The 12,407-nt window shown below is 34.2% G+C and overlaps 1 protein-coding gene across 3 annotated transcripts in view; it reads right to left on the bottom strand.

Annotated features, from left to right (window-relative positions):
* The window catches only part of SPOCK3 (SPARC (osteonectin), cwcv and kazal like domains proteoglycan 3), a 563,457-nt gene that overhangs the window by 49,358 nt on the left and 501,692 nt on the right, over positions 1-12,407 (bottom strand). For all 3 annotated transcript variants that reach the window (XM_039479200.2, XM_074397009.1, XM_074397010.1), the window contains one exon: positions 7,324-7,443. In XM_039479200.2, the coding sequence (XP_039335134.1) occupies positions 7,324-7,443 (120 nt within the window). The remainder of the gene's footprint in view (positions 1-7,323; positions 7,444-12,407) is intronic.

Genomic DNA, 12,407 nt, shown 5'->3' with positions numbered 1-12,407 from the left:
TCTGCAAGTCACAGAGAAGCCAGCAGGCAATTGTGAGTCCCTGAGAGTAATCTGTCCTCACAATTTTTAGCAATCCAGCTTATGATTAGGAAATGAACTTAGAGAGCACTCTCCCATTCTGCATTCAGCCTATGGATCACGAGCAGCCATGCAATTAGAATATAAATGCTATGAATGACATTAGCATCATGGGTCATGAGAGTAGGATAAAACAAAACAAAAATATTATGGCTTAATTTGTTTCCTTACCCATTATAACACAACTGGAAAAATAAAACCAAATAAAAGGTATATGCTATTCAGGGAGAGGGAGAGAAAATAGGTTAAAGTCTAAAGACTGATTTCAATATAACCAGTAGTCAATTCTTAGATGACTTACATCAGGTAGGCCTCTAAAAACTATTGTTTTGGCTGGGCAAGGTGGCTCACGCCTGTAATTCCAAAACTTTGGGAGGCCAAGACAGGTGGATCATGAGGTCAAGAGATTGAGACCATCCTGGCCAACATGGTGAAACCCCATCTCTATTAAAAGTATAAAAATAAGCCAGGCTATGGTGGTGCATACCTGTAATCCCAGCACTTTGGGAGGCCAAGGCTGGTGGATCACCTGAGGTCAGGAGTTCGAGACCAGCCTGGTCAACACGGTGAAATCCCAGCTCTACTAAAAATATAAAAAAATTAGTTGGGCGTGGTGGCACATGCCTGTAGTTCCAGCTACTTGGGAGGCTGAGGTTGGAGAATCACTTGAACCTGGGAGGTGGAGGTTGCAATGAGCTGAGATTGCACCACTGCACTCCAGCCTGGCAACAGAGTGAGACTCCGTCCCAAAAAACAAAAGCCAAAACCAAAAAAAAATGTTGTTTTGTAGTTCCAAAATTGGTAATTTCCTAAGGTTCAATTTAATGTATGCATTCACGCTTGACAATGTTTGGCAAAGCATGAGCCCGTGCTTTGGCCATGATTTCCAGCTGACTTCTGGATTGTATTTATGGGCCTTATTACTCTATATCTGGGGTTGGAAAAGATCACATATCGAAGACTTTGCAGTGAAACAGAGTGCTGAATTTTTGAGATTATTTAAGGAGATAAAGTATTGACAAATAAGATGCTAACATCCGTTCTGCTCTTTCCTCCTGTGTGCCCAGCAGCTCAGTGCCAGCTCAGGTGGACCTCTGCAAGTCACTCCTTAACTTTCTGCTTGTATGTTAGTCTATAAAGTTGGACAAAAAGGATGTAAATATTGAGGATTATTTTTCAAGAAACTGCGTATTCTATTCACACACCTTCTTATAGTACAGAAAACAAGCTCTATGGTATTTCTAGATAGTAAATGTGATCATTTTAATGAACATTACATTAATAGTTTAAATGTAATTGGAGATACAGATTCATCAAAAGACAAAGATCTATCTCAAAGGTAATATTGTACACATTAAACAATAGATATTGGCATGTAAATATCCTTCTTCTTCTTCTTCTTCTTTTTTTTTTTTTTTTTTTTTTTTTGACATGGAGTTTTGCTTTGTTAATGAGGGTGTAGTGCAGTGGCACAATCTCGGCTCACTGCAACCTCCCCCTCCTGAATTCAAGCGATTCTCCTGCCTCAGCCTCCCAAGTAGCTAAGATTACAGGTGCCTGCCACCATGCCTGGCTAATTTTTGTTTTTGGATATTTGGTAGAGACAGGCTTTCACCATGTTGATCAAGCTAGCCTTGAACTCCTGACCTCAGGTGATCCATCCACCTCGACCTCCCAAAGTGCTGGGATTATAGACGTGAGCCACGACCCTCGGCCTTGAGAATTCCTCCTTGCACAACCAAAAAAGGGTGTGATTTGGCCCTCTCTTGCATGTTTGCCCCTAACATCACTATTCTGATACTAAATACAAACAAGCACAAAATACTTGGTAAGTAATAACTAAGAAAAACAGATATTGGTATTAGAAGAAACAGGTGATTTACTTAAGTTTCTTTTTTTAATTACTATTCAAGAATATATAGTTCTATTCACTGAGCATCAATAACAAATAATTTTAAAATTAAGATAATAAACAACATTTAATAAAAAACACAAACAAGCATTTTTCTACATTATTGTGCAAACCTACTGTCATATGTTCTATATTAAACTTGAATGGTTAGGCATAGGGTTATTAAGAATAACTCTAATGTTTAAAAAATTCAATTCACATAATTTTAAAAAGGCTAGCAAAAATGATTGGTTTAATATTATTTTAATAAAACATAGCTATGATTCTAGTGTTATCAGCATTAAATAAATACAGATTACATTACTATTCTAATTGGATATATTTTTCCTAAACTTGGATAGGTATGCTGATGCAATTAGTTAGCATTACATCTAGGTGTTCCTGATTACAAAAAAAAACATAAATTTGGCTGGGTGCAGTGGCCCATGTCTGTAATCCCAGCACTTTGGGAGGCTCCGGTGGGCAGATAACCTGAGATTGAGTTTGAGACCAGCCTGGCCAACATGGTGATACCCTGTCACTGCTAACAATACAAAAATTAGCTGTTGTGGTGGTGTGTGCTTGTAGTCCCAGCTACTTGAGAGGCTGAGTCAGGAAAATTGCTTGAATCCAGGAGGCAGAGGTTGCAGTGAGCTGAGATGGCACCACTGCACTCCAGCTTGGGTGTGAGACACTGTCTCAAAAAAAAAAAAAAAGTGTAAAAGTTTAACCAAATTAAATCATGTAAATGACAAGCTTTACTTAAACAGTAATTATGTTTTCTAATAAACTCAACTTCAAAAAATCTCCAATAACTTTTCATAATTTAAAATGTTAGATGTATATTAGATTAAGTTAGTTAATAGGTATTCCTTAATATCTAATGTAATATCTAGATCATTTCTTAAATGATAAAACACAAAGGCATGCTTTTAATTTATATACTTTTCATCCCTTATTTTTATAGTTTAGAGAAGCTGTATATACTAATATATATAAAGTATATGCAAAGCCAAATTTAACTTGGCTCTGTTAATAAACATATTGATTCTTGCCAGATTAAAATGTTATAGTATAAAGAAGGATATGGATATTAAAAAAGTATAAAATTTATATTCATAATATCTGCTTATTTACTACAAAATGCTGACAAACCTTACAACTATCCATCTCATAGTTATAGCTATAAGTTAAACATTATTATAATTAAAAATTATAAATGGTTTTCCTAGGAAAAATCATGACATAAGGCTACTTTGTAAATAAGATATACAAGACATTTTTAAAAGATATAGTGCTATCCTAATAGAAAGTGACTAATTATCCTAAAAATGTGTAAAAAATGAATTAAATGTACAATTATAAAAGATTCCTTAAAAAACAATATTTTTTCATGGTCAATGTTGACTAAATTTTAAAAGGTTTCTAAGAAGATTTTTTAAAAATAGCATCAAATATTATACTGATGCAAAACTAAAATTTGATTTTTCTCTATTAAAATGACAAAATGTTACTGGACTTCTTGTTTGCTATAAATAAGAGATTGTAAAATATGTTTTAATTTGGTTTCAGTATAAAATGCTGGAAGGCAAACATTCTATATCATTTTATTTTATTTTTTATTATACTTTTAAGTTCTGGTGTACATTTGCAGAACATGCAGGTTTGTTACATAGGTATACATGTGCCATTGTGGTTTGCTGCACCCATCACCGTGTCATCTATATTAGGAATTTGTCCTAATGCTATCCCTTCCCTAACTCCCACCCGCTGCTATCCTTCCCCTAGCGCCCCCTCCACTAACAGGCCAAGGTGTGCTCCATGCATTCTCATTGTTCAACACCCACTTATGAGTGAGAAAATTCAGTGTTTTGTTTTTTTGTTCTTGTGGCAGTTTGCTGAAAATGATGGTTTCCAGCTTTATCCATGTCCCGACAAAGGACATGAACTCATCCTTTTTTACGGCTGCATAGTATTCCATGGTGTATATGTGCCACATTTTCTTTGTTCGGTTTATCACTGATGGGCATTTGGGTTGGTTCCAAGTCTTTGCTATTGTGAATAGTGCCACAGTAAACATACCTGTGCATGAGTCTTTATAATGTAATGATTTATAATCCTTTGGGTATATACCCAGTAATGGGATTGCTGGTGTGTATTTCTAGTTCTGATACTTGAGGAATCGCCACACTGTCTTCCACAATGGTTGAACTAATTTACATTCCCACCAACAGTGTGAGAGGATTCCTATTTCTCCACATCCTCTCCAGCATCTGTTGTCTCCTGATTTTTTAATGATCGCCATTCTAACTGGCAGGAGATGGCATCTTAATGTGGTTTTGATTTTCTTTTCTTTACTATCTTATCAGATTATTTTTCTCTGCCTTATGAGGACTTAAATACAACCTTAATTATTAAAAATTAAAAAAACCTAAAACACTTCAATGTTTGCTCATGTCATATTAAGAAATCAAAACCAAACTTTGAGTGTTCACAAGAAAGATCCTTAAATGCACGTAATAAAGGAAAGTTGATCAAAATTGTTAACAAAGACATTAAACAAACTTGATAAAATGGAATGTAGGGGTGATAACATTAATATCAGATAAGTTGAAACTGTGTTTATAGTTTCCTCCCAATTTTTATGTTCAAATTCACTACTAATAACAAAATACAAATTTAATTGACAATGAAATATAAGAGTGTATTCATCAGAATGGAAAAGTTAAAATGAACGGTGATTTTTTTTTGCTATTAGGGATGCAGGTAAAAACTCTCATGTCTTGCTGGTAAAAATGCAAAATGCCCTAAGCTTTTTACAGCGAAGTCTGGCAATATCTATGATCTTATGTAATTTAAAATGCATGTACATTTTGACTTATTCCTTCCACTTCTTGTAATCTTTCTCTTAGAAATAAAAGCATACAAATTGACTACACTAATTACTATCATGAAGAAAATAATGAATATGATCAATAATCATTCCTAGGGCACTAACTGAATGACTAAACTATGGTATAGCTACACAATGTAGTACAGGGATTGCTTCTTTGATTCTTTCATTCATTCATTAACTCCTTTCAGTTTTATTTAGTGAATACTATATGTTAAATTCTATCCTATGTTCTGGCAATACAGTGGTGAATAAAGACTTCTTACTTCATTGAGTTTAAAGTACTCTGGTTGGGAAAGAGAGAGACAATTAAATAAACAAGTAGATCATCATTATATTAGAACTGATAAAAGCTCCGAAGGGAGAATAAAAATAGAAAGGAGATGGGAGTCTGATGTTGGATTCCCTCAGAGGGTGCACAGATCTGAGGAGCTGAAGGAGTCAGTCATGTCTTGTCTATGGATCTGTCATATCTATTCTAATGAATAACTTCCCTTTGGAATTTTTTTTCTGACTGGCCTATGACTCCTTCAAGCAGTATAAATAATCCCGTGAATATTTAACTCTAAAGAAGCTTCTTATAATTAATTGACTACTTTTAGAGAGTCTCAAGGCATTTATTGACAGAAAAAACTAGAAAGTGAAATATTTATGAATGTGTACAATTGCTCAGCACCTTGCAGAGTACTGCAGATGTTCTCCATTATCTGTCTCCATATCTGGAAGGAAGCATCAGTTTGAACTCAAGCTCAAAGGAAGAATCTTAGAGCAAGCAATGAAAATGTTCAAGTAGGAATATTGGGAGTGAATAAGAATTTTAAAAACTGGTGTGAACATGAATCTTTAAAAATCAATATGTAAGGGTGTGGAATAAACCTTCTCCCTACTCCAGACATCTTTTCTTCATAAATACGGAGGCAAGTAGACTGAATCATTATTTCTATTAGGTAAATTCAAGCTAAAAGTCGTCAAAATATTTACATTTGCCAAAAAATTAATGAATAAATCCAGAGATAAGCCCAAGGGACTCTCCTATAGGATATGAAAAATACTGTAATTTCTTCCTGAAGTTAATAAAAAGAAATATATGGATGGTCATTACATATTCAAAGACAATTACTAACCTAAATGTAATGGCTTAATTGTGCTTCTGCATTAAATCCTTCCAGTATGCAAATTAGATTCATAACTACAATAGGTTGAAATTGTAGGAAATTCCTTAATGTAAAAACAAAAATAAGGCACTTTAGGTATCTATAGAGGATTATGTGATCTTACTACATAATTTTGTTAGAAACTCCACTTTGAGGGTAGCAGGTGAGAGTGGATGGGTCACGTTACAATAGGTTGTGAGTATCCCAGATAGCTCTTCTGTGTCAGCCAAGAGATGTAGCGCATAATTGCTGCTCCTTCCTCTTTACTTGTGTTTTGGAGCACATGCTTTAATCTTTGAAAGATTCAGCCTGTGTTTCAGCATCCTTTTATATGCATTAAATAATACACACATTTTTATACAAAAGAAAATAATATAAAATAAAAAGTTTACAAAATTATTCATAACAAGTACACTATTTCAATTTGTATTTCTTATTTCCAAGGAATTAAAAAAATCTTTTAGAGAATTATACTGATAAACGACAACAACAACAACTTATGGCCAGGCACGGTGGCTCCCGCCTATATTCTCAGCACTCTGGGAGGCCAAGGAAGGTGGATCACAAGGTCAGGAGTTTGAGACCAGCCTGGACAACACTGTGAAACTCCATCTCTACTAAAAATACAAAAATTAGCAGGCTGTTGTGGTGGGCACCTATAATCCCAATTACTCGGGATGCTGAGGCAGGAGAATCACTTCAGCTTGAGAAGCAGAGGTTGCAGTGAGCTGAGATCACGTCATTGTGCTCCGACATGAGTGACAGAGCATGACTCTGTCTCAAAAAAAAAAAAAAATGGTAAGAGGGGTAGGGCTCTTTTTTTCCTTCTGTGTTTGTTTTATTTATCTAATTTGCAGATACCCTCTCTTGTCTACTGATCCATTTCACAGAGGGTCAAAATAGAGATGTCAACAAAGCAATCTTGGAAAGGCTACCACATGGGGGAGTCCTGCTGCATTCTCTAAAAATCTATAATACTCCAAATTTTTACCTTTATTTTCTGTTTGTTCTACTCTTTAGCACCTTAATAAAACACTGAAGAATATTCCCCTTCTTTCTATTCCACTGAAAGCTAAACACCCTCCGAGGAGACATTCCCTTCTCCTCCAATGAGAGTTGTCCCAAACGCCTTATTTCCTTGCAAAATAACACAGGTGTGCTTGGAAGTAATAATATTCTGATTTTTACTCAGTATATATGCAGTGAATAAATACTGAAATGTGTGTTTTGTTCTAAGTTGTTCACTGGAAATAAAATCTCCTATCAGACAATGATACATTAGCAATGATCAAACAGAGATATCTTACTGCTTCGCTCAGGCCTCAGCAATGTTTTTGTCTTCTTGTTCTGACTCCCACTTTCATGAAGGGCCTTGAACCAGTCCCGCAATCTGTTTGCCACTTCTCTGAACTCCAGGTCACTGCATGCTAAAACAGAGAAACAACAGTGTTGAAAATATCTCAGTACAATGTCAGTGCGATTTTCCCCATTATTCCAACAAATTGAAAGATAACAACAACTAAAAGAAAAGAGATAGCTGTGTTTCAGCTTTTCAAAGTTAAACACGTGCTTCAAAATAAGATGTAATACGACAAGAACATTTTATTTAATAAAGAAGTGGTATCAGTGGAATTCTATTTGTACTCTTCATTAGAATATGGCACTTGGAAGATTTGTATTATTAACACCACAAAAATTGAGACATAATATTTATGTCATAAATACTTTTTTATGGTGGGGCGGTAGGTCATCTGAGAAAATAAAGGATTGGAAATCCAAAATAAATATTATACATTTATTGTTGGCCATATCTGTTATAAGATGTCACAATTTATTCTTCATTCATATACTCAGTATATGTAGGAATGCACTATTATAAGTATATGATGTTCCTATTTGACTTAATACTAGTATTTGTTAAGCACAGAAAAAAGACAGCTATATAACTTGTAGTTTGGAAAAAAACTATAAAATATTTATGAAAATACTATAATGTTTCTGTTGTAAAAAGAATTATTGCCAAACTTTGACATTTGGACTAAAGTAACTTCCTCTTCCTTTTTAAAATATATCATTATATATCAATAATTATATTCTTTAAAAATAATTTACTCAATAAGCAATACCAGAATATATTATGTGTGTGTGAGTGGCATATAGTATTCAAATTTAGAACTTCACTGCAAAAATATTTTGAAAATGCACTTTAAAAGCCACTAATTTACATTGTTTAGAGGACACTGTTACTGCAGACCATGCTGCAAATGTGCAATTTCCTCAATTCACAAGTAACTCATGCTAATACTCGTTTGTCCATTTGGTTAAAAAATTATGTAATTATATTATAGTATGCTTTATTACATTTAATAGATGCCATACACATTCTATTATTTGTATCACAAACAACATAATGTAATGTAATTGGATGTAATACCATCCCAGACCATTTCCCAGCTCTAAAGCATGGGTATTCAATCTTTTGGCTTCCCTGGGCCACACTGGAAGAAGGATTGTCTTGGGCCATAAATAAAATACACTAACAGTAATGATAGCTGATGAGCTAAAAAAGAATTACAAAAATACATGAAAGTTCTTCACATGTACCCTAGACGTAATGTGTAATAATAATAAATTGCTAAATCATCTCATAATGTGTTAAGAAAGTTTGCAAAGTTGTGTTGGGTCGCATTCAAAGCTGTCCTGTGTCACATGCAGTCTGTGGGCCATGGGTTGGACAAGCTTGATATAAAGGAAATAAGGTCCTAAATTTAAAGAAATTCCCCAGTACCTGATATGGTGGAATGATCAAATTAGCAAATCATTGTGATGTTTTAGAACACTGGAGACAAAATGAAGATCTTATAAACTTCCATGGGGGCAATAACTAAAATCGTTACATACAAGGAATAAGAAATCAGAAATAGCTTCCAGTTTTTAAATAACATTGGAAGGCAGCATCACAACGGAAAAAATATTTCATATTTCTAAGAGAAACAAGGAGGAAAGTAAGGTAAAGAAATTTTTGCATATAAAAAGTTTGAAAACTAACCATCCATACAACCTTTGCCCAGGATGCTACTGCCATATGAGACACACCCGAGAGAAAATCAACAGGAGGATGTCTGAGTCACAGGAACTACAGAAGAGAGAGGTGAGGGCGTTTCTAGGAAGCTGGTGAAGGTTAATTACAGAGTGTGTGCTGTGTGCAGAGCAAGACAGCAGGTAGGATTGAGAATTTTCGGCCAGCAACAGAGCAATGTACAGAATCCATTGGTATCCTTTCATCCAGGGAAAACAATAAACAATAGTGAAAACCAAAGAAACCATCACTTTAACTGATAAGATCCACCACAGCTGAGGCTGAGGTAATAAGGCAAAAAATAGCATACTCCTGATACGAATGCTTACGCTTTAGCCTGCTGTGTGTGCTTAAGCCTTCTTGGCATAGGTCTTCTGCTCCCCTTAAAGGGATAGGCACAAGAAAACAAAAATGTACTTGAAAAAGAGGAATTCTGCATATTCATATATGCTTGTATAAGCATCACATATCTCTAGAAGGATTTCTATGAAGATGTAACTACCAAGGGAACTAGATTAATGGAAGAAATTGGTGTGAGAGTTTTATTTTTACCATTGATCTATTCTTTTAAATTATGTACTATATAGTTGTATTAATGTTCAAAACTCAACAAAAAAATTAAAATTAAAAAAACAATTAGAAATGCATTTAACCCTTGACCAAGGAATTCTGTTTCTTAAAAGGTATCGTGCAGGTATACTACATGTACAGAAACACATTCATTTAAATTGTGCCACTTTGTGTATTCAGCACTTTTTAAATAGCAAGTTTGTTAACAGCAGAATACTCTATCATGCACATTATGGAGGTGAGATCCGAGGAAAGGCAATGAACATTTATTGATCATATTCATCAACTCAAACATTGGGGTATTGGCTTCTTTGATAACACCATCAGCTAGTGAATTCATGTAATCTTGTCCTGGTACTTCTAATTCAAAACAATTTCTATTATTTTAAATTAACACCTTTCCCTACAAAAAAAAACAAACAAACAGTAAATCAGTCACATATCTACACAAGGATACTGTATAGTCACATCCCAGATTCTTAGTATTATTCAGAAAGGTTCATGTATAATGAGAATTGACTTGATAGAGATTTCAGGAACAGTTCAGTAACTTCCATAAGCCCAGGACATCTTAGTTTTAGAGGCCCCAATCTGTAGCATTTATTAAAATTATACTTTATATATAGAACTTTTGAAAACATTTTATATAATTTTTCAAGTTAATTTTCTTTTGCCAACAATTAACTGATTTACTTTAAAACTGGCAATGATTTATCTGAAAACCATTGAACAAAGCAGGGATTCTTGCCAAATTGGAAACTTTAAACCATACACTTCCTAAAATTAATTAAATTTGATAAATATAAAATTTAAAAATTAACCAAGTGGACATATTTTATAAATACTAAATGAAGTATTTATTAATATTAATTATACATTTTTTTCATTTTGTATTTCAGAGTCAATAAATATTTTTCAGCTCTCAAACTTTTACATAAGTTGTTACATTTTAATAGGCACAAAACTCTCTGCCTATCACAAAAATCTCTTAAAATGACCCTCATTCCCTCACATTGTACTAACTGAATGTTTCTGTTCACCCAGATTCATATGTTGAAACCTAATCTACAATGTTAGGGTATTGGGAGGTAGGGACTTTGGGAGGTGATTAGGCCTTGACCATTGGGATTAATGCTCTTTTAAAATGGAGTCCAGTAGGACCCCTCTCCCTTCCCCACATCAGAACACAGCAGGAGGAATACCATCTACAACCGGGAAGCCCTTTCATCAGATACAGAATTTGCTGGTGCTGCCCTCATTTAGGACTTATGGTCTCCAAAACTGCGAGAAATTAATTTCTGTTATTTATAAGCCTGTGGCATTCTGTTATTCTTAGTAGCCTTAATTGCCTATGACACACTATTACATGATGAAATGTAGTTATCAAAAACACAAGTTGATTAAAGAATGAATATACTCGTATCTGGCAATGTGAGTTGTTAATTATGACTACGTTATTCAATAAGGAAGCTCAGAAGTAAACACAGAGGTCCAGGCAGAGGGGATGCTCTGGGAAGTTTCAAAGTAGAGGCAGAGTCCACATTTTATTGTGTATTATTTTTCAGGAAGTGTTATCAGTTTTGTTCCAATAGTACATTTAACAAGTTGTCTTCCATCTCTATTACACTTGATTGACAAAGTTTTTAAAAGCACTTCTAAGGTCGTCATTCATTTTTGCTTAATGTTAGAAAATAATACTTTACATCACAAATAATGAAATGAAGTAGTATAGGTATTCATGATATAAAGAAATTCAGTAAATTTAGTTCACAAAATACCAGGCATAAATTATTATTTTTTTCCCTTATGACTTTTTGGTGACATTTTTCTAAGTCTGATCTATGAGGCGAAGAAATGCAACACACCATTCTCTCTCTCCATAAATAACAAATATTTGCTATCACCATCTTCCAACAATGTCATGTTTAGGAATTTTGATGGCCTTCCTGATGGGATTAGTTTGTATATGAGTGTGGTACAGTTAAAATCTGGCAGAATACAATTACTCTAAAGGCAAGAAGGCTTGAGTTGGCTCCTATGTGATTATTTTCTTTCGAGACAAGCCAATTACACAAAGAAACGTCCAAAGAACATGTCTCAGTGCCAACTCCCATCCTCCCATTACACAGGGCCAGAATGCCCTAGAGATGTGAAAGGGACGATAGAAGACAAAGAGCTCTGCTGGCACAATGTCTACTTCAGATGGAGAGGCAAGGAGGATTCATTACTTGTTGATCTCTACTCTTAATTATTCAAGTACAGATAATCATGTATTCTTGAATTGTCTCTATTTTTATACCTTGCTGTGACAGGCACAAAAGGTAATTTATAAACATTTATGATTTAAGTGGCACAGATTCCTGCCTTTATTTCTGAGTGGCTTTTTTTTTTTTTTACACAAAGCTTTGAGTATTTGCTTTATTTGATCTTTTATTCAATACACATTCAGATAAACCTGCTTACAAATATGTAAAGAATAAGATAAACTTACATAATCTTGAAGAATTCTTTTAGCTTTTTATTTATTTTTCGGTGACTTTTAGTTTATGATATCCTTTCAAGAATCTCTATCTCCTTGTCCCATGCTCTAATCTTCCATAAAGATTGTTTCTTTCTTTCATTGGAAAGGCCATTTATGAATCATCTAGCCGTTAGAAATTTTAAACTCTAGATTACTTTACATGAGTGATTGAAACATTTTTACATTTTTAATAACAGTATTAAAAACTGTTTTTTTCTGGG

The sequence above is a fragment of the Saimiri boliviensis genome, chromosome 3 (genome assembly GCF_048565385.1).
Source record: "Saimiri boliviensis isolate mSaiBol1 chromosome 3, mSaiBol1.pri, whole genome shotgun sequence".
Lineage (NCBI taxonomy): Eukaryota > Metazoa > Chordata > Mammalia > Primates > Cebidae > Saimiri > Saimiri boliviensis.
Note: the sequence above shows the minus strand (reverse complement) of the source record. Positions and strands in the feature narration are given on the sequence as shown.